Genomic DNA, 27,165 nt, shown 5'->3' with positions numbered 1-27,165 from the left:
TGGTCCTCACTGTCTTTGCTGTGTCCTGACGTCACCCTGATTGAAGCTGCTCACAGGTACCGGTGTGGCCCCTACCCCCACACACCATAGGATCTAACGAAATGACAGCTGCATGGCTGGGAGACTGAAACTCTGCATTCCAGTAAGTTCCAAGAGCAGTGAGCATCTCAGGGTCCGAGACTGTGGTGCTATAGGGATAGTAGCTCTTGCAGAGAGAAAACTCCCACATGACCACTTGTACTCCTTCCACTAAAACACGAGCCCATGGATTGGACTCTGATGCGGTGGTGCCCTCCTGAGCTCCAGCAGTTCACTCTGTGCTCTGGTACTTCTGCTGCTTACCTCTGCCAACCATGTATTATTCATGTTACAACTGAAGGGGATAGGTGAGCCCAAAAGCAGACGGTCCATTCCCAAGAGCTCTCTGCTCCATGCTGCCCCTCGGGTACAAGGGGGTGGGCCATGTGCCATGCAGACGGGAGGTATTGGGATGCCACTGTGAGACGGGGTCTCTGCCTGCTCCCGACAAAGCTTGTGGTCCGGCTTGCTTATTACTCCTGGAGCCTGTGCTCAGCTAATTCTATCCATCATACATGAACTGGAAGAGCTCGACTCCATAGTAAGGGCAGGCTCATGTTATTGCCCTTTTCCTCTCATGATTTTATTTTCCCTTGCTGTTTGATCCTTTCCCATCTCTGCTCTCTCTATATTTTGCTCAGCACTGTCCAAGAAAGAGTACCTTTATGTGTTTCTAAGTGAGCTGTAGTGTGATTGAAATCATGGCCCCATATCAGCATCCTTTTGCTACTATTTAAAAAACATGAGCTTAATCTGGCCTGAGTCTCAGCAGGCAGCACCTCAGCAAGCTTAGTCCCTGGTGCCTGTTGGTGCTGTGAATGGGAACTGAGCTGCTCATGCAGGAGCCAGTGTTCGAGGACAGCCTGCTTCCAGATGGCTGCATTCACAACTGAAAGGTATATGTTGTCTCTGATGTTAATATAGAGTCCAGTTCACGGTTATCATGGAGCTCCACTTTGGGTTTAGTTTGCCAGGATTCTCTGTGAAGTGACCAAAAGGGACAACAAGGCGAGTAGAAGACCACATGCAAGGACCTGGGGGCTTGCTTCAGAGACATACAAGTGGTCAAAATAACAGAAGCTGGAGATGCAGGAAATTCTGAAGGAGAGACTCCATTGAATGCAAATGTGTGAATGTGTGTGTGAACACACACACACACACACACACAAGCAGAATTTAAATTAAGACCAGATAGCAAGCGTTCCTCAACTCACAAAGCAAAGGATTGCAGTTTGATGGTTAATAACAGGTATAAGTAAGGATTCCTTCAAAGCAACCTGTGCGCTCCTGGAGCAGTAGTTTTATATAAGGAGACTGAATACCTTTGAGTGCTCAACCAATAGGACTGCAGGTTTGGCCTATAGTCACATTCCCTGAGAGTAGACCACTGGGTTCTTAGCTGAGCATTTTTGCAGGGAAGGTATTTGTGTATCACATAATGAGGAATCTCTTAATCACTCCCTCACAGCAGCTGTACAGCACCTGCCTTGGCTCCTTCCAGGCGTGCCCGCCGCAGACGCTGATCCCTGGAGGAATTCCAACTGTGCTCTGGAACTGCGGCAGGTGGCGGACAGCCAGAGGCTCTTACTGAGCACTGTCTGAGTGTGGTGAGGGGGAACGCAGGAGAAAACCAAAGTCACTGCTGTTCCTGAGGATGTAACACTGAGCAGGAAAACATCAAAATCCCCACAAGGTGACCAAAGCACACAGATCTTTACATAATAAATCATCTACATGTAATAATTATGGAAACTAACATTTAGTGAGCATCTCATATGTGCTTTTAAGTACTTTCAACTTAAATATTCTCTGCCGTATATTGCAGGTATTCTGGTGATCTTTGACCTTTACCACCACATACTTGCTGTAGTGAGTGAGCCTAGGAACACTGTTCCGGGCACCTTTGAGACCCTTGGAGAGGCCACAGTCAGAGTTTCATTTCATCAGCCTTTCATCAAGGCTGTGGGGTATGGGACTATGGGAGGAACGAGTTTTTGAGGTGGCAACTCTTGCCTTGGAGTGTGTGTGGAGTTTATACACAGGCAATCAACCAAAGATATTACCTTGCTAGTTCCTAGAGAATGCAGTCATAAAGGCTAAGTTTCAAGCAAAGGGCAGAGTGTAGGTTTCAGGGTGAGCCCCAGCCTGGGGTGGGGGGCGGGTCCAGCCACCCTGAGGCTGATGGGAAGAGAATGAAGGGAGCAAGGTGAACCACACTTTGTCTACTGCAGCTGGGGACAAAGGATTCTGCCTTTTGTGGTTTCATGTGATCCCCAAGCAGAGAGACTCAGTTGTTCTTTTAAAATAAAAGTGCTCTTTCTCTCCTTTTTCCATTTCTGGTTTCCATCCTTTTGGGTCCTGTAGTCAGGGCTTAAATAGATCTACATTCTGATTTTGTGCTGTGAACTCTTCCCTACACACACACACACACTCACTCCACAGGGCAATGCGCACTGAAGGGATTTCATGTTCATGCATTCTTCCCCAGAGTCAACAGGCCCTGACAGGGCAGGTGTGCAGTTGCAGCCACTGCCTGCGCGCCTCCGGTGGACTAAGGATGCCAAGAAAGGGAGAAGAGGCATGTAGGGCAGCCAGAGCCATGACCCGAGGAGGAGGGACTCTGCCGAGGTCATTTCAGCCCTCCTACACAGGTGCTTTTTTGCTCCTCTCTCCACCTGCCTAGAGGCTGGATGCCTTTGGGCAGCTTCCTGGCCTTCAAGTCAGAGGAAAAAACCTACCAACGTGCAGCGCTGCCCAGCATGTGCCAGCCTGGCCATGAGCTTCCTCCTCTGGTCTCCCAACCACTCTCCTCCCAATCACACTCCTCCGCCAAATGCCTTCCATCCGGCCCCCTGCTTAGCGCCATCCACATTTTCTCAGTCTCTCTCCCCTTCTGGGCTTTCCACATAGCAAGTTCCCAAGGTGTTACATGGCCTGTGCTGCTCTTTCTGATCTACTCTGAAAGGGCCTGCTTGATCTTTGGGGACTTTCCTAGCCTTCATTGTAACCCAGTTACCCAGAGTCTTCCCTGTAACCCAGTTCTTCCTTTCTGTGCCCTCCAGCCCCTTTCTCTGGGTCAGTGTACAGGTGGAGTGAAGCATCAGCCTATGTTCCTCTCCCTTGTTCTGCTGGTCACAATAACTGCTACAAATCCTATTCCACCTTGAGTTAACTTTTCAAGAAGAAAAAATACTCTCATCTTTTTGTTTCCCAAAGCCTCACCTCCACATCTTCATTAAACTTTTCTGAATGTGGTTGGCACTGTGACCACGCATTCAAAACTTGCAAAAGGTATGTGGCCGCATTTCTTTCTGCTGTTTCCATTGAAGACAATCACTGCTTATTTGCTAAACTGCCTCTGATTACAGGGTCATGAGAGGGACTTAGAGACAATTTAACAAACTGCTGAGTACCTATGGGGTGTGTTCGACCATGTTGGCTCCTGTGAACTGCAAAGAGAATTTGGGTAGGCTCTGGGTGTTTGCAGGATGATGAGACCATGCTAGGGAGCTGTTGAATGTCAGGCATGCAGGACAGTGGGAGAAAGCCGCAGGTGCCAGGCTACAATCAGCAGACTTCCATGTGTCCAATATAAGCTGGGGGCAGCAGACAGAGAGGTGTGTCTCCAGGATTGACTGGCTGCCCTGGTGATGGCAGAAGGATGTACTGCACCTGGTCCCTTAGTGCCCTCTCAGCCAGCATTCAGCTCAGGACCCTCGTGCCTACCCTTGTAGGCCGTGTCTCACTTCCTGAGCAGCCCGTGTGTACCAGAGCTGAAGAGTCTGCCGAACCTCTCCTTTCCTCGAAGCCCCTCCCAGGCAAACCATAATCTCCAGGCAGACAATGCAGATAGGACAACTATTCAGAAAAACGCGTGGCTGCGGAGGCTCAGGACAAGTCCCAACTGCACCTGCAGGTTTTCCTTTCCTGAGGCCGCCGGGCACTGGCTGAGCTGCACCTGCCGCGGGCCAGCGCCTGCCTCAGCCACATACCTGGTGCTGCTGCAGGCCCTGGCCTGCTCCACATCCTGCTCTGCCTGCCATTCCCTCTGCCTGCTGTGCCCCTTCTCAGCAGCTTGTCACTCACCCACAGCCATCTGAAGGTCTGTGATCGCGGGGCTGGGAGAAAAACAGAAATCAGCACCTCCTACTTACCTTTCCGTGTTCTTTAACGAAAAGTTATGGATGCAAACCTTTCTCCTACTCAGTTAATCTTTTTTCATTTTCTTACCATCTCCTTCCTCTTTCTTCTTTTTGTCCTCCGTTTCCTCTCTCTCCTTTTTCAAAACTACAGCAATCTGTTTTTCCAGACCGTATGCTTCTTGAAGGCAGAGCAAGGCTCCTTTTTCATACATCTCTAGTATTTATCTGTGGTTGTCAGAAGCAGCAGGAAGTAAACATCACACCTCTGCTGGATGAAATAGGAAGCGTGCACCCACTTCAAGCTAGAGACTAAGTATCACCCTGAGAGTGTCTCTGCTTTCTTCTGTATTCAAGTGAATCAAAGAATGGCACCAGGTATTTCCAAGTATTTAGAAATACAAGGAGACAGGGGCACGCATTGGTCTTAGTCAAAATCACACTATCTAAATTAGTAACAGAGTAAGCTGACCACAGTGTGAATTTGGCTTATTGCAGCTCACATAACCTGGAAGCAAGTTCATGTTTGCACAATAATATAATATTTTATGCTTTTGAATAAATTATGCCTCTTATTGACTTCTTTCTGATATTCCAAAGTGAAAGCCAATATAAAAAACACATTAAATTTTGTGTACAGTTAATCAGACTATAGTTATTAACAGTGTGGTGACAATGCTCTAGAATTAGTGATATCTTGGCAGAATGAGAAAGAAATTCAGAAAATGTTAGTGAGTCTGTTAAATGGGATAAATTGCAATGTCTAATCTTTGTCTATGTTCTTTGAGTTTGTGATGAGGGAGGTGTGTGTGTGTGTGTGTGTGTGTGTGTGTGTGTGTGTCTGTGTGTGACAGAGAGAGAGAAATAGAAATAGAGATAGAGAGGAAGAGAGAGAGAGACAGACAGACAGACAGACTTTTACTAAGTCCACAAGGGTCACATTAATAAACATCCTACTGTTTACAATGAAGTATTATCCTAGCTTTATGAGATTAATTTCTCTAAATTAACTAAGTTATTAAAGATCTTATATAAATATTGTGCAACTTCCTTATGCTAAGAGAGCAATGTCACACACCTACCACAAGGCAGGACCCAAAAGTCAGGGTTTCCAATGACCATGCTATTGGTTCCATATTTAATTATACATGAAGTCCTATGATAAGCATACTTCAAGCAGAGCACTCAATGCTTGCCTGTAACTATATATATATATATATATATATATATATATATATAGTTACTTTTCTCTCATTGCTGGCACAAAATACCCAACACCCAAAATGAAGGAAGGAAATGTTTATTTAGCTCACAGTTTTTGGAGGTTTCAGACCATAATCAGCTGGCTCCAAGCAGGGTGACATGAGTAAGATGCAATAGTTTACAGTGGCCATAAGTGACAAGAGCAAACAGGATAAACAAAGGGCACAGCATGCCTCCTTTCCTCTCTCTATAGTATGCTGGCTTCCTGCCCCTGGGTGGGTGCAGCACTCACACCATCCAGTTTCTGTTGTTGTTCTCACAAGCCAGCAGTGGTCTCAGCCTCTCTTCACTCTCTCTGAAGTTTGTTGACCAGCCCTGGAGTCACCAGCATTTGACAGCCTGATGACCAAGGCATGGAGTTCATCACATCTAGACTGTTGGGAAAGCAAGATCCCTGTCAAATGTCCACATTCCTCTTAGTACTAAACATGAAAGCCTTTACATTCAAACTGAAAGCTTCCCCTGAAGAAAGAAAACCCCAAAGTATATTTAGGTAATAGGGGACAGGGAAAGGTGTCAATAATCTTACAATACATGTACCTTTCACAGTGATCACCATCTTGAGAGTCCACCGGAAGATTCTTCAGGTAGCCTGGGGAACTCAATTACTTCCCAGCGAGGGGTATGTGGCTATAAAAACAGAAGTTGCTGCAAACATGTCTTTAACGTTAGAAGTAAATAAGATCTGATTGTTAGCTTTGATTGTTATCGGTCTGGGGCACAGGCAAATTTTCTTGATTTTTCTAAAAGTTTTCTCAATCAGTAGGATGAAAATAGCAAAACCATGTTCATGATTACCTGTTATGGTAGCTGTGAGAACTGGTAAGATAATTCCTGTGGAGAGCTTAGCACAAAAGCGTTCATTGGATGACTGTATTATGTACTGTTAAGATTTTGTGGATTTTCATTCCATTTTCTGATTCCAAACAATTCATTAAAGATGCCTTGACCAAATGGTTTTAGTTAGTGTTCTAGACTGTTCTTTGCTCCTGTGCTAATAGGTCCTCCACAGGGTGGTGACTCGCATTCCAAATGCCCCTCCAGAGGGAATGCTTAGGAATCACCTTCCTTCTGGCTATGCTGGTCTGCATCTCAGGACAAACAGTGTCCTTTATGTAGGTGACAGCTTGATTAGGGTCTCCTTCACTGATGCAATGATTTTAGAGATGCAGACAGGGGGTGGGAAGGTGCACTTTGGGTTACAGGGAGGACAGACTGTATTTCACCCAATTTATTCAAATGTCCTTTAGCTGACAAGCCCTTACCCCAGGGAGCTTTCTGTGAGCCTGGCTGGGGCCACATAATAAGGGCACTGTGAAGCTGAGCAGGCAGGAGGGAGGCAAAAATAAACAAGAGGATGTGTGTCTTAGGGGGAGGAATATTTTCTTGGTGGATTAGGTAGGAGGCAGGAGGTATGCACAAAGCCACAAATTACCAGGGATGGATCTGTGAGTGGCTGGCTGCTACTGAGAGCAGGGGCTCTGATGAATGCAAGAGGATGCCTTGTTTCATTCAGGAGACCTTACGGTTCCATTCCAATCCTTTTCTAGTCTCCCACAAAACTGAGTCAGATTGCTGAGGCGTATCTTATGAGAGGGACCCTATATTTGGATTGTCTTCTTCTTCAGTGACAATAAAGACTGGAAAACCCTTCAAAAGATCATCTGCTTCCAACAGAAGGGGCCATCAATACACCAGAAAAATATGAATATCTTTCTGTGGTTTCCTTTTGATGCAGGATCTGAAAATATGGGGAATTCAGAGCGGCTCCGAGGAGCGTTGTCCAGATGATTGTCTCCACATTTAACTTCCTTTGTCAACTGTCTTCAATTTAAAATGATATTACTTTGCGTTACTGTGTATTACTGTATGGGAGGAGATGGACTGCTACAAGGAACACAAATGATGACAGGTGGAGACTTAGCCACGCATGATACAGAACTGCAACTTCTATCGTGAATGAGAAGGGCACATTCATCCTCATGGCACAGAGTGGAAGCCAAGTGAATGTCTGGGATGATTTTATGGTACCAGAAATTGCAGGCCTGGTCTCTTGCAAGTGGAGTCTTGTACACAGAGATATTTGTGGGTTAAGAATGCAGGACTACCAGTTTTCAGGGGGTGGTTTTTAAATCCTGTAGTTAAAAAAAGTACGTGATTGTTTCCCAAACAGAATCTCTCTGTTGTGCCTGTGGGAAGGTATGTACCTCTCTCAAAGGTCCCCTATCCAGTTTTCTGCTGCTCTTGGATTGAAGAGAAAGCCACACTAGGCCACCTTTTCAGATCTTCGCTGCCTGTCCAAGGCTTTCACGCAGCCACTCCAGAGGTAGCCATGCCTGCACTCTATGTTGGCTGTACTTACAGTGGGAGAACTTGGGCCAAGCTGAGCAGTCGGGAAGTGAAGCCTGGAGCAGGCTGAGGGGAGAGAACCCTTACCGTTCTCTAAAGAACTAACCTACTAAAGTACAAAAGTACAATTGGTCCAAAAGTACAAACCCTGTGTGTACACAGATGGCCCTTTATCAAATGAGTCAATGTTCACATTAAAGTCATTTATGAGTTGTTACAGTAGTGAAATCAACAGAATCTGAGTGTGTATACCGCACCAGCAGGGCATGCTTTGGGCACATTGAGGGCATGAGCAGCAGATGTTTGGGGCGGTCTGTTCAGGCGTCCAGAAGCTCTGAGTTCTCCTGGTCATTTACAAGTGACATACCAAGTCACCTTGACATCATTTAGGGATTTTTGTTAACCTTTTTTAAGGCTTCAATACCGCAAACTAATAAAAGAATGTTATTCACACATAGATCAACATATAGTCAACTCACAATAAAAAGTTTTAGACGTACATCATCTAATGATAAATTTAAATGATGCTCATAACTATTTTGAAGATAACAATATGCAACATAGTGACCATTGTATTTCCTGTCAGCTTGTTTTGAAATTCTATATTGGTCCTACTCTTCTGTTTTATTTTAATCTTTTTAAAATGAAAAGAATCATGCTCATAGATGCTCCACAGCTCCAGCGAGGCAATGAGAAGCATATACTTGCTAGTACAGGGTCCTGGAGCTCTCCTACACTGGACAGGACAGGGCTGGGAAACCTTCATGGGCTATGCTGATATGATAAACAGTGTCCTAGGAATCTCAGAGTCATCCAGAGACTGCAACCCAGCAATTCTACTTCTAAAATCTTACCTCTAAAAAGTAAGTAATGAGGCATGGAAAAAGGTGAATCTGTAGGATGCTCGCTTTTAGAATGGTTTACCATTTCAAAACATGGCAATAACCAAAATATTGTAGGAGGTAAGTGATTTTACACAGTCTGAGGCAACAATGCAAGCCAGACAATGCAAGCCAGACTGTAAATACTTAATGACTTAAAAACCGCTCATGAGGCATTGTTACATTAAGAAAGCAACTTGCAAAAATATCTTTCCAATATGATTATCTGAGAAAATATATGTACACAATACAAAAAGGAACCTTTATAAGTACACTTTCAAATGTCTCCTAAAAGACCAAACCTACATCAGAATATAAACATTTATTTTTAAAAACTTATTAACATTTCTGGAGTATTTCTCAGTGAACCTCAATTAATTTGTAAACAGAAAAGTTAGGTAAAAATTAGAATTAAGGAAGCAATATCAGCAAGATAATGAACAAGGAGGTTGCAGCCTTCAGTGCCCTACAAATGCAATAATTAACAGTGACCCATAAACAGCTCTAGGAGAGCTCAGGGGAAAACAAAGAAGTTGCCACAACCCATTAAAACACAAAAATCAAGGATGACTAATGAAAAATATTGGAATTATTTTATATACACTGTCCTGCCTTCCAGTGGAACACGGCTAAGACACAGGGAGAGCCCCACAGCAGTGACATCTCCCTGTGGAAGAAGAGAGTAACAGCCGGACTCAGCGGCCTTCCCCAATGAGGGCTGCAGCATTTTGGCCACCGGTAAGGTGGGGGCTGGTGAAACGCTGCTTTCATGAGTGCTGACTTCACAGTGTTCAGCTACAACTGATGACCACAACTCAAGGAGCTGCCCCAAGTTCAAGCCACTGAGTTCACTGTGTACTTCCTAACTGTGCCTTTGCACCTGTGGCTATAACCCTAGGCAAAACCCCCCAAATCTAATTAAAAACATCAGTAAAGGACTTGACTGCACATTTCTCAGAGATATTTAAGTGGCCAAAAAGTCTATAAAATAGGTCCAGTATCTCTAATCAGCAGGCACGTGCAAATCAAAACCGCATTGAGACATCACCTCACCCCAGTCCGAATGCCTGTTACCAAAAAGATGCAAGACAATAAGTGCTGGTGAGGAAGAGGGGGAGAGGGAATCCTTCATATGGTCAAGGGAATGCAAACTGGGGCAGCTACTCTAGCAAACAGTTTAGAAATTCATCCAAAAATAGAACAAACATGTGACCCTCACACCTGTTTCTAGATACATACAGAGGAAATGACATCAATGTCATAAGGAGACCTCTGGGCCTTTGTGTTCATTTCAGCATTGTTCACAGAGGCCCACACAGAAATAACTGACTGTCAGTGAAGTAATAGATGAAAATATGACATACATGTAAAGAGGTGTAGGGATCCTGATGTACACATGGACAGTGGAATATTATTCAATCTGAAAATAGAAATTGCATCATTTACAATAACATGGATGAACAAGGAAGACTTGTGGTAAGTGAACTAAGAATCTACACAGAAAACAAAACAGAACAGAGCAGAGACAACGTGATCTTATTTACATGTGGAATCTTCCGTGGTGAGGCTCTTGTTAGCACAGTGTACACAGAGGCTGCCGGCTGTGGGATGGGAGTGGAAACAGGGAGATGAAGTCGAAGGGTACAAATTTCCAGCTATGCATAATGAACCAGTTTTGGAGTCAGACAATGTGTGTGTAGTTAGCAATGCTATATTGATGCTCAGAACTGCTAAGGGGGGTAGATCTCACCCCAAAAGAGAAAATAAACATATGAGTTGATGGACATGCTATTTAGCTTCATAGTGACAATTATTTCGATACATTTATATCTCAAAACTTGAAGAGGCACACCTTAAATACGTACAATTTTAACTTGTCAACTATCTCTCAATAAAGATGTAAACAATTTTAAAAATGTGTATTGCGTTGTTTATACCTACTGCAGATAGAATAATAATTGTGTTGGATTCCATTTATATAGAAAATGCTTACACTGCAAATGTTTTTCTTGATTTCACAGAATTCCTTATTTCATTTCTAAGTAATATTCTATTTTTCACTTAATATACTCTTTTGATTAGAAACATATGTAATCACAAAAGGTAATTTCTATCTAAATGTCTTTATGCATAGCAAACAGATGCTATATGTTTCTTTCACTTGCTTCCATGTGTTTACCAAGGAAGCAGAAAGTAGCTGCACAAACCCAACTAGGCTGAATGTCTCATGTGCCACCTGATGCCTGCAGCATCTGCTGGAGGGTTGGATGTAGGAGCAGGCAATTTCTGTCTTTGGGATAAAAGTATGCACAAAAGGATTCTAGCTAGCAGAGGGACGCTGAAGCTGCAGTGTGGTTTCCCCAAACAGTGGGAGGCTGGAGACACTGGGAACACAGCAGCGTAGACTCTGGGACCTGGCTTCGGTGAAGGGGAAGAGTCTAAAATTATTTCAGAGGCTAACTGAAAGCAGTATCTCTGCATTTTCCAAAGAAACATAATGTTCCTTTTTTACTGATCACCAAGATTTGTTTATCTTCTTTATGTTTCAATTTTTAATCCAGCTCGCTGTGTTCACTGGGGGCCCTTTCTATGCAGAGGACTAATTGCCTTGGCAGAAATAAAAATGTGTGCATATAAAATCCCTGCCTTCAGAAATATACAAGTTGGTAAAATTGTAAGGCAGATCCTTACACAATAGTTTATTTCATATTTAAGGAGGTCCTGTATATCCTTCATCTATCTGTATCTCACCCAGTATTCAGCAGTAAAGACATTTCAATGCTAAATGCATTCTTAAATCATTTGATATTATCATAATTATTCACTGCCACAAAAATTCAGTAGTTTCTATGATTTTTCAGTGAATGCCCAAACTTTACACGAATAATATATGTATTTGTAGTGATTATATAATTTGCCCTATCATTTGATGAATCTAGATGTCTTATGACAGTTTTGTACTGATAATCTATGATAAAATATCTCTAGAAATCTTTTCTTGCCACTCCCAGTATGTATCTAGTGAGAAACTTGTTTCCTACCTGTGTTATTTGCACCTCACTTAGAGTTAAGTGATACATGTAAGGGAACCTTATCTCCACCCTAAAGCACCATTCAGTAAGTAGAGGAAGGAAATAGGTATGCACTCGTTTTTTGGTACTCACTTGCAACAAAACACACTTAAGGGTTCATATTATCATGGAAATCATTTGGGTCTTTGAATACTTGGGCTTCAAATTCCATTTGGCTCTGTAAAATAAAAATACTCAACTCAGTACAACTTCTATAAAACGTAGAACAAAACAAAACAAAACAAAACACTGGGTATGTCTCTGCAGAGCTTCCAGAGAGACAAAGTGACCAGGGAGAGTGGGTGTTGGGAAGGTCTAGTGTTCATGTGTGCTTTACTCATAGATCTGGTCAGTGTCGACTGAATTCCAGATTTGACACTTGGTTCTGGAGCCACAGAGATAACAAGAACTGCTGATACTGCTCTCCAGGAGCCTCCAGCCTAGTGGGCAAAACCTGAAAGACAAGTCAGAGGTGAGGGCTACAGGATGGGGCAGCTCACAGTGGCCTCTGAGAGTCCAGGAGGAGGGATCCAGGCACAGCCTACTGCGGAGGGCGAGGCGGGATCAGGCTTCCTAGGCAGGAGAAGACAGGCAGCCAGTGAGGAAGCAGTGTGGTTTATCAGGACAAGACTCAAGTGCTTTCATGAACTGTATTAAGAAGCAACAGCAGCTTAGGAAGTACATGGTGGTGCTGATTTTAAATCTGGGGAATTCTCTCAAAAAGCTGGACAGTGAGAAGAAAATCTATTGGATTGGAAATAGAAGTAGTTGTGGAATTAAAGTTTTTTTTTTTAAACTTTCCTGCCTTCTTACCTTTCCATCCTCTTTCCTTTTCTCTTTGTTTGGTTTTTCAGATGGCAGAATTTTAGATCTTTTAGAATCTTAATGGGAAGATTTTACTAATGAGGGAAAAAGGTAAAGATGTTGAGCAAAGGTAAAGGTAGATGATGAGGTGCTTTTGGGGAGAACGAGGAAGAGGGAGACAGAACTCTCCACTGGACCTTGCTAATGTCCACCCGTCCACTCACACATCCACTCGTCCTCTCATCACTTACTAGGCACCTACTTTGTGCCACACAAAATGTGGGAAAATAGTGGGGAAAGAACCGAGTTCATGACATCAGGGAGGTCACATCTATGTGGTAAGGTAGACCATAAGTAAACAAGCACATTTTTGTTAGATAATGTAAAGAGCTACAAAGAAAATGAAAGCATTGCTAGAGGACGAAATGAGTAAAGTAGTTAAGAGGAGGCTCCAGGAGGAAGTGGCATCGAACAAGGCTGGAGGAAGGTGGAGGCCCCGTCATATAAGGGTCTGGAGAACAGCCTTGGTGCAGAGCAGAAGCAAGTGTCAAAGCTGGGAGAGAAGGAAAGCAAGACAGGGACTGAGCTCCGGGGACACAAGAGGAGGAGGACGCGTGGGACATATCCCTGGAGAGAAGAGAAGGAGCCACCGGATCCTTTTTGGAACCCGCCGGGGAGTTTCAAGCAAGAGTGGGACACCATAACATTGTGCAGCTCAAACAGAGCAGGTACTGTGGAGGAGAGGCAGCAGGGAGACGACGGTGCAATCAGGAAAGTTAGTGATTTTGGCTGAGTGACAGACCAGGTACTTTGATTCAGTTAATGGCAAAGACATGTGGAGCAAACGGTATAATCAAAGATACATTTTGGAGGAGCTGAGCGTGTTGCAGAAGAGGGGTTAAGAACGGTTCCTCAGTTTCTAGCTGAACGATAAGATGCAATGCAGTGTCATTTAATGCAAGGGAAATAAGAAGAGGAGCAAGTTTGGGTGGAAACTTGGAATTTATGGAGGATATCTAAGGGAATATGTGGAGTAGATAGCTAGAGAAACAAATTAGAGCTGAAGGGAATAGGGATATTAACAAATCACAAATCACATCACCCTACTTGCGTAAACCCCCAATGAATCACTGCTTTCAAAACAAAACTCGAGCTACACAGGACATGGTCCTTCTGGGGAGCCACCACCTGCCTTCCAGCCTCAAGCACACCAAGTTGTCTTCCAAGACAGCCTCATTGTAGCGTCTTGTGCATGCTTCCTCTGTCTTCCACACTCTTTCTTTACCTATGTCAGTGTTTAGATTACTTCCCTCCATTTGACCTGGTTAGTTGTGAAACCCAGTCTTTCTGAGAAGCCTTCCTGTGCTCCACTTCCTCCCCAGTGGATCCGCAGGTTGATGGTGTCAGCCTTCTTCCTGCCTCTCACTAGGACCCACACGTACTTCTCTGGACTCTGGTAAAGAATCCTTAGGATCTTCCACTAAGTAGTAGATAAACATGAACAAGTTCCCTAAATTCCACATCTGGAAGACTTAGTTTCAACCTCTGCAAAATGAGGATAATCATACCAAATACTTCAGAGGGTTGTCAGAGGGGTTAAATGAGGTGATATGGGGCACAGTTCTTATGACACTACCTGGCAGAGATGATGCACCATACAAGTCAGTAAATATTATAATAATACTCATCATACTGTTACATAATTATTTTCATGTTGGTTTTTGCCCTTGAATGCAGTCGTTGAGCCTTTCATCTGTGCTTCTGGGCCATATAGAAAATCTCATCAACAGTTGTTTAACATGAATTAGTTCATGAATGAAAAGGACAGCCCTGGGATACAGCCACCCTGCAGGATGAAGTGGCAGGCTCCTCTTTAGTGGTCTTTTTGTATTTAGAAGCTATTTTCTCCATGAGTAAATATGATTCTTCTGATACATCATTCACCAAACCAAGAAGTTCCAGATTGTTTCTCCTAGATTGTGCGTAAGACATGGCTCAGGGAAAGTAGTATCATTACCTTCGGATCAGGAAGACATGGTCCAAAAGCTTCCAGAAGAAGTGCCTCTTCTCTCACAGCTTTCTCATAGTCTGCAAAAGACAGCTTGCCATCATGGTCATAGTCCTGGGGACAGAAGGGCAGGCAGCAGCAGTGCGTCAGTCAACACAAAGCTTACTACAAATGCATACTCTTTTCATAATCAAATGCCAACAGAAGACAAGTATTGGAAAAGTAATAGATTATAACAATTGAAAATATTTTTTTGAGGCTGCTGTGGATGGAAAGTGGGGCCTCTCTACAACTGAGCTACACCACCAGCCTGAAAGAATTTTTAGTATTATAATTAAGAGCTCAATTCAAGGGTTGCATTTTATTAAACATGAAAATTGTAATTATTACAATTTGAATTTCTGTTTAAACAGAGTCCATATATAGCCCATACATTTCATTAGAGATCTTTAAATCTTACCATTTTCTTAAGTGTTATTTCAACCAAATCTTTAATTCCTTCATCAGGATCTTCCTCAGATGGCTGTTTGAGAAGGCTGTTCTTTAGCATGTGAAACATCTCCTCCTTTGAAATGAAGCCATCGCCATTCAAATCAAACACATCAAAGCAATCTTAAAAAAATAAGTTATGAATTTGATTTTACTGCTAGGATAACATTTTCTCTGACCAAGTGCTCAGGGCCAACATCTATCTTGTTGAACTCTGTGAACCTCATTGCAATCTGAGTTTCATAAGAAAGGTCATTGCACACTAGTTAAATATATTCAACAACTATTTTACAAAGTTCTCTTACCCTTAGCTATGAAAAAAATCACACCAAAGAACCATTACTTGAACATTTTCATCTTGTACCTCTTAAAAGGCTAATTAAAATAAGACTTTTCAACAGAGTTCATCAGAATTAATTAAGAATTAAGTAGAATCAGAGCAATTGAATTACTGTTCTCTGGTTTTGATGGCTACAATTCAAGTAAAATGAAATACAGAAATGTATTGAGTTCATGTATAATTAGAATGTTTAGTAATGCATATGTCATCTTCCTTGGCATGCATCATTTCTCACAATTGCTGCATTTTCCTTTATTAAATTTCTTTCATTCCTTGTTGACTTGAATTGTCTCCAAGAAGAAGTTATGTGAGAATTTGAAGCAAGCACGCTAACAACCAACCAAACAAATAAACAACCAACAAACCTACTTAGCTGACTGGTGGGGGGCAGTGATTTAAATGTTTTAGCCATGTTAATCATATAAAGCTAGGCGGGTACCCAATACTCTTACATTTCATTTTTTCTTCCAAAGATCCTCGAAGGAAAAGTGACAATCCATTAACCCATTCTGTCACGTTTATGCTCCCATCATTGTCTTTGTCAAAACCTCGGAATACTAGAGAGGAAGAAGAGAGGGGAAGACAGAACAGAAGGTAATAGTGCTCATTTTAGTTCTCTACAAGTTATCTGCATTAGCATTATCTGTATTGAAAATCAGAGAAAACTTCAGAATTTCACAATCCAGTGTCCACATTTGACAAAAGAGGAAAATATGACATTATAAAGTCAGAAAAGTCTCTCAATATTCAAATTTGCTCTTCTTATTTTTGTGGAAACAAATAATATTCTGAATATCTAAATATAAGAATCAGTAACTAGTAATTAACAGTGACATATTTTTACATTAAATACCCTACTTATATTAGGTGTGTTCAATGTATTGATTATCTTTTTGTTTGTCTTTGTTTTTTGTACTGGGGATGGAACTCGACCTCGTGCTTGCCAGGCAGGCGCTTATGCTACTAAACTAAATCCCTGGCCCTGTTCAATATGTTGATGTGAAACATATAATTTTATATTGTCACTCAAGTAATATATGAAAAGATTGTATCATAGCTTTTATTGAGTTATTTCCTGAGATGTAAGAAAATTTAAGTATCCTTCTAAGACTATTGAATTTATTGTATTTACTAAATAGAAGAAATGTTTTGTGCTCTTCAATATAAAATAAAGGAAACCTATCACCTTAATGTGACACTGTCTTCTTTTGAATATACAAAATAGACTTTAACTTATTCTTCTATGAAATCTAGAAAATTAAATTTTTATAGTCAAATAAAACTGGGAATGTTGAGCATTAAACTTCCTACCAAGAGTGTGACCAAACACCAAGCTTTTTCATCCCAGCTATGTCCGGGTTTGAGTGATTTGAACTGTACATGCTTCCTACCTCTGTCCATAATCATGTCGTCTGTCATTCCAAATGTCATGTGTAGAATGTTCCGGAATGCATTGCGATCTAGTCCAATGGCGGCCCCTGGCCGCTCTGTTGCTTCACCCACCAAGTTATAGAAAAGCTTTATCAGACAGCTCACTTCAAATTTATTAACTGTAAAATAATAAAATTAACATTTAACAAATGTACCCTTACATCTTTAAGCAATAATTTAAATTTTGCACTAATGAATTTATGTACACACAGTGTTAAAGACATCACATATATAGCTGTTCCTAGATTATCCTATTTTAAGGTTCATGATACTTAAGTTAGTGGAAGATGATGGCCAGTGATTCTCCAAAGAGAAGCAGAACTTCTTCCAAACAGAAGTCGAACGTGAAATAGACCTAAACTCAATTGTGTTTAGGATAAAAGAAAATATTAGCCAAATAACCTAACAGATGACTTTGGTGTCATGACAAACTCAACAAGGTCAGTACAAAAGTGATCCAAAATAAAAAAAAAAATGCTGATATTTAAGCATATACTGCAGTCAGGGTTTACAAGTAGAACGAGATAATGCAGGCCACATAATTTACAGTATTATTTTATAGTAGCTGCCCAAAGAGTCAAATACAAAAACAAGTACAGGAAATTTGTCCATACATAAGATCCAAACAATTCAGCTGAGCGCCTGGACCTCATGGCAATGTCTTGCATGTATCCAGCTGAAGTCCATGATAATACCCCACCGTGAGCCCAGCTAGAGACCTGGAGCCCATGACAATATCCTATGCAAGTTTGTTCCATGGATCTGTGGAGGCCAAAAAGTCAGTGGTGGAAGCTAGAAAGTCTGTGCCAGCAGGATGTATGACCTGTGCCAGTAGGTTGAGAGTTCTGCACTGCCACAAAAAGTACCACAGCCATCCTCAGTGACAATGAGGTCCCAAGCTCCTTCTATGATGAGACTAGCCTAGTTCATGTCAGGAAGCCAGTGTGACAAGCTTCTCCTGAAGACTGAACAGCACCATCTTCCTCTTCAGAGCCAGTAAGTGATGCTGAAAGTTAGGACCAGTGCTCCCCCCAAATGAACCACAGCTATTCTTAGCAATAAGATCCCAAGCTCCTCTGACAATCAGAACAGCCAAGTTCATATCAGGAAAGAGGCTTGGCAAGCTCTTCCAGGAAGGCCAAGGGCAACAGGAGAACTAACACCATGGAGAACTAACAACACCACTTCTTCCTCTCCAGCTCTCCATTTTAGCTTGGCAACACCCCCCAGGGGGTCATTCACATTCAGCACCGTGCTGATTCAGTTCAGCTAGTATTACAAGCTGACCACCAGTTATCAATCTGCCACAGAGTGTTATTTTTAAAACCAGCATTTTGATTATAGGTATTCTTGAAATTTTTAATTTAACTTTTCCCTGGAAATCCTGAAAACTAAGTGATGTTTCTTACTTAATTTTATCATTTGTGAATTATAACCTACATTTTGGAAATCAGAATCACTTATGTTTCAATAAAGAAGTTTTAAGCGTATTTTAGTACCTAATATGACATCCTTTATGAATTACATGAAAGAAATTAACCATGTAACTACTAAGTATTACTTTAGAGGGAAAACATTTATATTTAAAGGATGGATGCACAGAGAGACACTTGTACACATAATTGCATAAAAGATGGTATTTGCTAGTATTTATAAACACTAAGGTGATTATTCATTTTCCAGCAGTCATTTGAGGTACCTAAATGGAAAGGTTACTGCCTGGCAAGGAAAATATAAAAATGACTTTAAATATGAAGCATGGATGGAACATAGAAAATTTTATTTTAAACAAAATTATGGTTGAATGTTATCAAAAACAAGGATAAAATCTTTGTGCATACATGAGAAAAGAGCACAGAGGAATAAAGAAATTACATTTCATCCTATAGATCAGAATAGGCTTGAGTATGACTTCTGATTTCAAAACCAGATTTTAAAAGAAAGATTTAAAACTTCAGAAGAGGAAAAATATAGCAAATGAGTTAAATATCAGGAAAAATATAATAGTTATAATTTCAAAATGAGCTATTGGTCACTATTGAAAACACTAAAGTAGTTCTCTAAAAAGTTAAACACTGAATTACCTAATGGTCCAGTAATTGTACTTCTGGGCATATACACACAAGAATTGAAAGCAGGGACCCAACAAGGTCCTCATAAGTACATCAAAGTTGGTAATATTTTGTTATAGTAAATAACACAAAAGCAAAAAGATAGACTCAACCCAAATGTTCATTGTTGGATGAAGGACTAAACAAAATGTTACGTGTCATACAAGGCAACATTATTTGACCTAAAAGGAAGGGAAATACAATTGTGTGCTGCAGGATGGACAAACACTTATGGATGGTAAGTGAAAAAGAGCCAAAGGGAAGAAGGAAAATGTTTATGATTCCACTCATATTCAAGTCAAATTCACAGTGACAAACAGAAGAGTGGTGGTTTCCAGAGGCTGCAGGAAGGAGCAAATGAGAGCGCTATTGTGTGACTTGTACAGGGTTTCAGCTGGGGATGAAGAAGAGCTCTGGAGATGGATGGGGTGACAGGTACATCACAGTATGAGTGCACAGTCATTGTCCCTTATTCAAAGTTTTGCTTCCAAGGATTCAGTTAGCCACAGCCAATCAATGGAAAACTTACAGGAATAAATAATTTGTTTTAAATAATTTTTGCTTCCTTATATGTTATATTGTTCTGTTTTTATTATTCATTACTGCTACCAGTCTCTTACATGTCTAGTTGTAAATTAAATGTTACCATAAGTATGTATGTATAGAATAAAACATGGGTATAGCACTATCAGACACCACTGAGGCATCATGAAACATGTTCCCTAAACATAAGGAAAAACTTTGATACGTAATCTCTATACTTAAATACACATAAAATGGTTACAATAATAATTTTTTGTTTTGGTACTGGGGATTGACCTCATGTCCTTGGGCTTGCCAGACAGGCACTTATGCAGCTGAGCTAAATCACTGGCCCCTAAAATAATAAATTTTATAGTATACATATTATACACGCATATGCACACATACACTAAAAGCTCTTTAAAAACCCCAAGATCTCTTAGTGGTTGGGGAGAAAAACCTACATGAAAAGTAACGTGCTCTGTTCATGTGCATGACATGCTTGCTGAGAGTATGCTGATTAACCACCTTTCTGTCTCAGATGAAATAAAAATTCAGAAACATTAGCCTAAGTTATGATCCCAAGTAATGAAGTATAACCAGGAATAAACTTTCTCATGTAGAAATTACTACTTAAATTCTAGAATACTAGAAAAAATAGCTTTTCATCTTCTTGGAATGTTGTACATGTGTTGTGCAGATCCTATCTGTAGAACTGTATAATGGAGGATTAACAAGATGGGTGGATAAGATTCCTTCTTCCTGCCTCAACAAAGTGGGTCTGTTTCATCTATTGTATTACCATCTGGCAACTTAACAGAAATTTGACTTTAGGTAAAAATCTTCTATTTATCCAAATTTTAAACTATTATCCATCAATGACTTTCAGCTACTCCTATAGAATATAGTTACATTTACTTTTACCTAGTAATCATCAAGGTTTTTAAGGCTCACTTAAAAATTTTATTTAAGAACAACAATCTAGAATTCTTTTTTTCTTGAGATGATTTTATTTATCTTTAAATACATGTACTCACCTTTCAGTTGTTCACAGAATGTTTATTTGCAAATGCATTGCAATTTGACAGAACAGAGACCAAATCAAAATCAATTTTATGTACAGAAATGAATCCATTGGTTATGAAAATTTACCAAAAATGTTTACTAGATGTTTTAAGGATATTTGGTCTTTCCTCCAAAATAGAAAGTGTTTTAAGAAAAAGAACAAAATCTTCACCTAATTACAATAACCACAGTAACACCTTAAGCTACAAGATGCCTTTTTACAACTTTAGGATGGGTATACCCACCATAAATTTTACTTAGAGTACCATCCCGCTCATCATATCAGGTACTGATGATGATGGTAAGGCCACAGAACCCATAATCTCCAGAACTACATTCCCCTTCTTTGCACAGTGGGAATGTTTCAAGGATTATAGCTTCTCCAGCTTTTTCAGAGGGCCAGTAGTTTTTATGACATCCAAACTTATACGCCAGGCAGTATCTTTCTCATCCAAACCACATAATGAGTTCCTATCCTAAGCAAAGTTCTCTTTCTAAATCTGAATACAATCCTAAATTAATAAATGAGGTTTAAATCTGAGGTTTGAGCAGGTATCTCTAAAGAGTACTTATCTTGTACTTATTAAAGTCTCCTTTACCTTTCAACCCCACTAGCAACTGGAAAGCGGAAGTCTAAAGTTGAGAACAGAACACTTTAGCTTTACTGATCAATTTGGTTTCCACAAAAATCTTGCTCTGAGTCACAGGTTTCTGTGCTATATTCCAATTCACCTTCCCCAGTGAGGGGCAGGGGGTGATAGCTATTTCTCCCATGGATCTCTTAATAAGCTTCCAGAATTTAAACCTGCCAATGAATTTTGTTCTAAGATAGAGTTAGGAAGCAGCAGGCTAGGGTCCATATTGTATATTGATTACGCTACTTTTTTGAGTCCTGTGTTTTTGGCTACTTCATTATGACCAGACTGAGGTTAAAACCACATGCTATCATCCCTTTCTATATCATAAAAGTAATTTGAGGGGAAGGTCTAAGCGGCAAGCAAGTGCACGTGAGGCGTAGGTAGCATAAGATGCATGGGTAGGAGTTCTTAAAGATCCTAAGCACGGATGCCTGCCAGAAGAAGCTAGCATTCAGGGACAGAATCCTCCTCCAGACTTCTTTTTAGGGGAGAGGGGTAGAAGGGGTTTCATTAGCGCATCATCTTAGAGGCAGGAAACAATCGCAGCAAGGGAATTAGCCCTGGGACAACACCTGGACAACACCTGGTCCAGAAACCTCGGCTTGTCCAGCGCTGGATTCATACTTACAATGCTTGCAATTTTTAGTTAAGGTGTCCGTCAATTTCTGCAGCTTTTTTCGATTCATGCTGGGAGCTCATGGAATTTTGGTGCCGCTGGTGTCTGCAGGAGCGCAGCAGCTGGAACCCTTAAGAACCTGGGTGCTGGAGCAGCGTGGCAGAGTCTCTGTTGCCTAGAGTTTGCGTTGCTTTAACACACATTGTGACCATGACAACGGCTTAGCCACCCGCTGATTGGCTCCTGGGCTAGGACACTAAATGGTCCATTTTCATGGAGCAGCCAAGGCGACGGCTGAGTCGGCCGCCGATTGGCTCCCAGGAAGGACACACACACGCCCCACACACAATGTGGCCATGGCAACGTCTGAAGAGGCTGGCGATTGGCTGCTCTTGCTGGGGGCTCAGCGCCAGAGTGCGGTTCCGGTTGCAGAGTTTCAGCCAAGCACGTTACTGCAGAGTTTGCTAATGCTGGAGTTTTAATTTTCAAATGTCACTGTCTTTTGAGTTCAAAGCCCCCCACCTCCACCTCCTGCAGCGTAATCGTGAAAGTCTCCAAAGTATAGTGCACACTTTTTGTGTAGGTTTGGAGTGACTAGAGTGACACCTCTTAAGGAGTCTAAAGGGAGATGGGGAGGGGTATTGGATGTGTTTTATGAAATAGAGGGGTGTATCCAGATGTTTGGTTTTTCTCTGCTTTGGGCTTGAAGGATGAGGAGTTTACTTTTGGGGTAAATTACCTGGGAATCTGGTTTAAAATGTCTCCATGTTTTTGAGATTAAGAAGAAATTAGAGACGCTATCTCTGTCCTACAGGGACCACCTCGTGTTTTAGAGGTGGAAGTTGTCCACAGAAGTTGGGAAAGGTCACTGGAAATTTTGAAACAGGCTAACTGCCAGTGAGGTGTAGGGGTAGAGCCCATCCTTGGTTTTCTGGAAAAATCTCATTAAAATGAATGCTTTGCATATTTAAAATACAGGTTCTGTGTCTGTGAAATAAAACACCTTCACCCAGCAAATAGCCCTTGCAATTGTGGGCGGAGAGGACTTTCTTATTTTCTTAACTGCAAATGGAATACCCTGTTTGGGTTGATAGCAATAGAATATGCTTGCTCAGTCAGGAGCAAAAACCTACATTAATCTCCAGAACTCCTATCTGTTTAACTTTGGTGGGGGAAATGACTTCAGAATCCAAACTACCCTGCAGAATGCAGATAGTACACATATATGTATGATATACAGACTGTCTTCCTTAGACTGAAAGCAGTAATGTTTGCCACACCAGAATGAACTAGTTCCAATCTTAAAGTATCTTGTTTTCTTCTGCTGTTTGACTCATTTGTGAAATGAAAGATGGGTAGTGTTTGAAATTGGAGCCAAGGATGCTTGCTGAAATTGGAAGCTGTGTTATTTTAAAGCAAATTCCCTGAAACAAGTCAATCAACATGGCACGGTAGCCGTTATGAGTTTCTAACAGGACTCTAGTTAAGCAATATTACTATGTGTCCATATATGTAGAACTTGAGAAACTTACCAGATGGAAGCAAACAAATGGGGATGATTCTAATTACACTTCTAATTACTAACTATGCTTACTTTGAATGCATAGTGGTTTCTGTTGGATTACAGAGTTGCAGAAAATATTAAAATCCTGAAGACTGTTGTATTGCTCATTTCAAAAGGCAGGGAGTAGGGTCGCTGTCAGTACTTAGCAGGAGGAGTAGCACATGAGCATGTGAGATATGTTGATTGTTGCCTTGTGCAGCGTCCTGGAAACAGGTCTCCACTGGTACTGCCCATTGACCAGCCTGCCTAGGCATCTTGGGAGCTAGCATTCAGTGGGTGCTTTCTGGAGAATGCCTATACGTGAAAGAAACAGTGATTACCAGGAACAATCAGGCACACTATTCTGTTCGCTAAAATGTGGGAATGAGCTGTTGTGTAAAACACACTTCTTTGAGAGCAAACTGGACCTGAACTTTACATGAAGTCTTACAAATCTTTGCTAGGGAGAGTGCAGCGCTTGACACATGTTTTGTCAACATATGGGTAAATGTCAGAGGTTTCATTATAGTCTTGTGAGGGCTGGAACCGCAATATTTTCAGTTTAGAAACACATTGCAAGGTTGATGAAGTCACATTTCAAGGCAAAACTGAATTTTTTATTTGTAGCTTTTAGTTGCTTGTGCTGAGTAGACACAGGATTGCTTTTTCTCAAGGGCTTTCTCAGAGTAAGGCAGTTAAGTCTGAACAGTTACCTCATATCAAATCAATCAATAATGGAATAATAAAAGGTTGTGTTTAATTTGTATTGGACACAATTTTTACTCTGTGTGAAATGATCATAGAATTTTCCAAAATTCAAGCAACCTTGAGGTGGATGCTTTTGTAAACACAAAAGTACATTAAAGTGTCTATTAATGCTATGATGTTTCCTTTAATTTTGTGTTCAAAGCAATCTTTCTTTTGACTCACCACTTACTGGAATGTTGCCATGATACATAACTTGGACCTTGACTTGAAAGTATTTCCTTTAACATAGACCTTTATGATGAAGTCTGCCCAGGAAATGACATCATAGAACTGATATTCAGGTACAGTGTATTACAAGTGTATTATGAAATTAATTTAACGGAAGGAAAAATAGAGAGGTTAGTGACCCACATCATTTAAATTCAGTTTTACTGATTTTATTTTGTAGAGATAGTGATGAAAAATTTGAAGTTAACTTTATCCAACTGTTTGAGTTTTCACTGCTATCTCTGGCCATGTTCTCCTTGGCTTCATGCTTTAGTGACAAACTGCTTTCTGTACTTGAGACCACTGAATGCTGTCACCTCAGAACTTTGGCATATTTTTCATTCCATCCATCCTCAATTGCCATTCTTTAAAGAGTGCTTTAACTTCCCTTTGGAAAGTGAATTCCTGCTGCACACTTGTCCTCTGCCTCGGGACTGTTTCCCTTCTAGTGTGTGCCACTGTGCAGAATAAATTCACTTGCTCTTTCTAATCTCTTCCTTATAGTAGACATTACGTGGCATTGCATTCTTTATTCTTCTATGAAGTCTAATCACTTTATCTGTGTCTGTCTCAGGGAGCCTCCTGAGTGCAGCGAGGAGCATCTGAGCTTAAGAATTTCCAGTGCTCACAGTGCAGCTCTGAAGGGGAGTTGGAAGGGAATAAAGAGTTTTTCTAAAACAATAAACCTTCCCTGTGCCTAACTTTTTCCCAAAGCACACACACAACATTCACTGGTGTTCACCAATTTCTGCACTTTTTTCCATAATAAAAAGATCTGTGTATATAACAAATGCCCAAGGTTTACTAAAGAGGTTTTTTTGGACCAGAAATTGATCTCAGGACTTCACCCTTTCCAGGCAGGTGCTGTGTCACTGAGCTATATCTTCAGCACTTCTAAAGAGCTTTTACATGTAAATGAGCATCTAATAAGTTAAGATGTGGTCCTCATTAAGTAGTTATTGTGCTAGCTGTAAAATCAGCAGGTTGAGAAAAGAAACTTGTTTCTATAGGCCTCCTAGAGCCCATTGAGAAATCCTGTGGAATTTTCTAGGTAAGATTCTAGGGGGGCTTAGTCTGGATCACTCATGGCAAGGGTCATGGAAGCTGGGCTATCTGTGTAGTGACCTCATGGACTGTAGATATCTGCTTTCCAACCAACCAAGTGCAGCCAACACCAGGGTTCTTGATTACTTGAGAAGAGGCTACTCCCAAATAACTAACCCTTTATTAGATTTGGTTGTTTAGACTAGACCATCCCCAGCCTTCTCAGCTGGGCTCAACGGAAGACCTCTTCAATTTTTGGCATCTAGCTCCCTTTTTCCCTTTCTGCATATGTTCTCGGAATCTGGCTCTCTCTAAAGATATTCTCTTCCAACAAAAGCCACTCATTTCCTCATACCTACTCCCTGATGGCCAGAAGGAAGGTAGAATCCTTATGACTAGGACCATGTTGTGATATCTTGCTGGCTGTATCTTCTACTTACATTTAAATTTCCCCAAAGTGTGGGCTGTGCTTGTTCTGTTACTCTGCTCCACTCACTTCGCCTGTCCGCTGTGCTCCTGCCGAGCTCCTGCATTCCTCGCTGCTTTCCCTCTTGTGCTTCCCAAAAGGTCTACAGGGTTGCTACAGACATCCAACCTCCTGCTTGGTATTCAAAAGTCTCCCTTGTGCCTGCAAGGAAGGGGTCTGGTAAAGTCTTGCAGTGTGGTTTCCACCGTTCTTGAAAGTCTGGCCTCTGCCAGCTGGAAACAACCTTTCTGACCTGTCCCCACATACTTAAAAGTTGGGGCTGAAGCACCTGTCACCGACCCTGAGGTTCACTGGGAATTTGGAACCAGTCAGAATAATGAATAAATCATAAGGAGCCATGACTCTCACCCTGGCAGCACTGCCCGATAGAAAAGTGAAATGATTTTGTCTCATTTTTACCAACAATATTTGAGATTTCCACAAACCTTTATTTGCACATAACTCTACAAGCAGAAGCTTTAAAATTAACAAGTTGGACTTCCTTTTTTATTGATCTTTCTTACTGATAATTCCTGAAAACAAAATTAAAGCTGATCCCCTCTTCTCTCCCTGTTTTTCACAAAGCTGAACCTTCTGTAAACATCAGCAGTTCACTGCTGACCTACAAAGAAACTGCAATTTCGTATCAACAGAATGCAAAGTTGTCTCTCTCCATATTTGTCCAACATTTTGAGCTAAGCAAAGTGAAATTTTTATCTGCAAATTTCAAGTGGTTACCTTAGCCTTCAGTCACTTGAATTCCCCGTAATTCCCCTTCTAGATTGATGGTGTGCTATAGGAAGGAATGTGGAATGTTTTTCTGTCAACTTGTCCCCTTTGTTGGTGGGGAATACCAATTGACTTTGCTCTGTTCTCACCGATCCTGACCTCTCTGCCACTGCTCTGAGTGGAAATGGTTAACATGGAAGTCCTGGTAATATATATATATATTTTATATATATATATATATAATATATATATATATATATATATATATATATATATATAGCTTTTAATTAAAATTGATTCTGCTAGTCAGCTATGTGGCCTGCACCTTGTCTAATATTAAAGAAACACAACCAAGTATTAAAAAATCACCTTCCTGTTTGGATTTTATATGTAATAGGAGGTCATGCTTATTCTAAGGGACATTTTATTTCTAGTACTATGTAGAAACACTGAAAAATTAAGAAATGAAAGTTTGCATTTAGAGTTATAGAAGGGATTTGGCCAATCTTGTTATCTTTATGGATATGTCCTTAACCCGTTTTAGGGGAGCTTTTAAATGTGATGCCAAATCCCAAGATCACCCTCTAAGTGTTACACTTCCTG

The 27,165-nt window shown here is 41.1% G+C and overlaps 1 protein-coding gene across 4 annotated transcripts; it reads right to left on the bottom strand.

Annotated features, from left to right (window-relative positions):
- Positions 1-5,501: 5,501 nt before the first annotated feature.
- Clxn (calaxin) lies at positions 5,502-22,007 on the bottom strand. 4 transcript variants are annotated; one of them, XR_010050633.1, is made up of 7 exons: positions 21,818-22,006; positions 16,814-16,972; positions 15,875-15,979; positions 15,054-15,205; positions 14,603-14,707; positions 6,021-11,959; positions 5,502-5,854 (listed from the first exon to the last, which is right to left on the bottom strand). XR_010050633.1 is itself a non-coding variant. In XM_063258524.1 (7 exons), exons 1-6 carry the CDS (start codon positions 21,873-21,875, stop codon positions 11,891-11,893), a joined length of 648 nt encoding a protein of 215 aa, XP_063114594.1. In that variant the 5' UTR covers positions 21,876-22,007; the 3' UTR covers positions 5,502-10,311; positions 11,875-11,890. The 4 variants fall into 4 exon arrangements, 3 of the variants coding, with proteins under 3 accessions (XP_063114594.1, XP_063114595.1, XP_063114593.1); XM_063258524.1 differs by having other exon boundaries at positions 5,502-10,311; positions 11,875-11,959; positions 21,818-22,007; XM_063258525.1 differs by having other exon boundaries at positions 5,502-10,130; positions 11,875-11,959; positions 21,818-22,007.
- Positions 22,008-27,165: the final 5,158 nt, after the last annotated feature.

Source organism: Cavia porcellus, unplaced genomic scaffold (assembly GCF_034190915.1).
Source record: "Cavia porcellus strain 051 isolate PalLab524CR breed Dunkin Hartley unplaced genomic scaffold, mCavPor4.1 scaffold_11, whole genome shotgun sequence".
In the NCBI taxonomy this organism is placed as follows: domain Eukaryota; kingdom Metazoa; phylum Chordata; class Mammalia; order Rodentia; family Caviidae; genus Cavia; species Cavia porcellus.
This window is presented reverse-complemented; position numbering and strand designations above follow the sequence as displayed.

Bases quoted from the DNA above. Each gene is read 5' to 3' on its own strand.
- Clxn (XM_063258524.1), bottom strand. From the start codon at position 21,875: ATGAATCGAAAAAAGCTGCAGAAATTGACGGACACCTTAACTAAAAAT. The intron at 15,206-15,874 runs GTAAGAGTATTG...TATTTTTTTAAG, and splicing joins TTTGGAAGAAAAAATGAAAT to ATTGCTTTGATGTGTTTGAT. The intron at 14,708-15,053 runs GTAAGATTTAAA...TTCTGTCCCCAG, and splicing joins AAATAACACTTAAGAAAATG to GACTATGACCATGATGGCAA.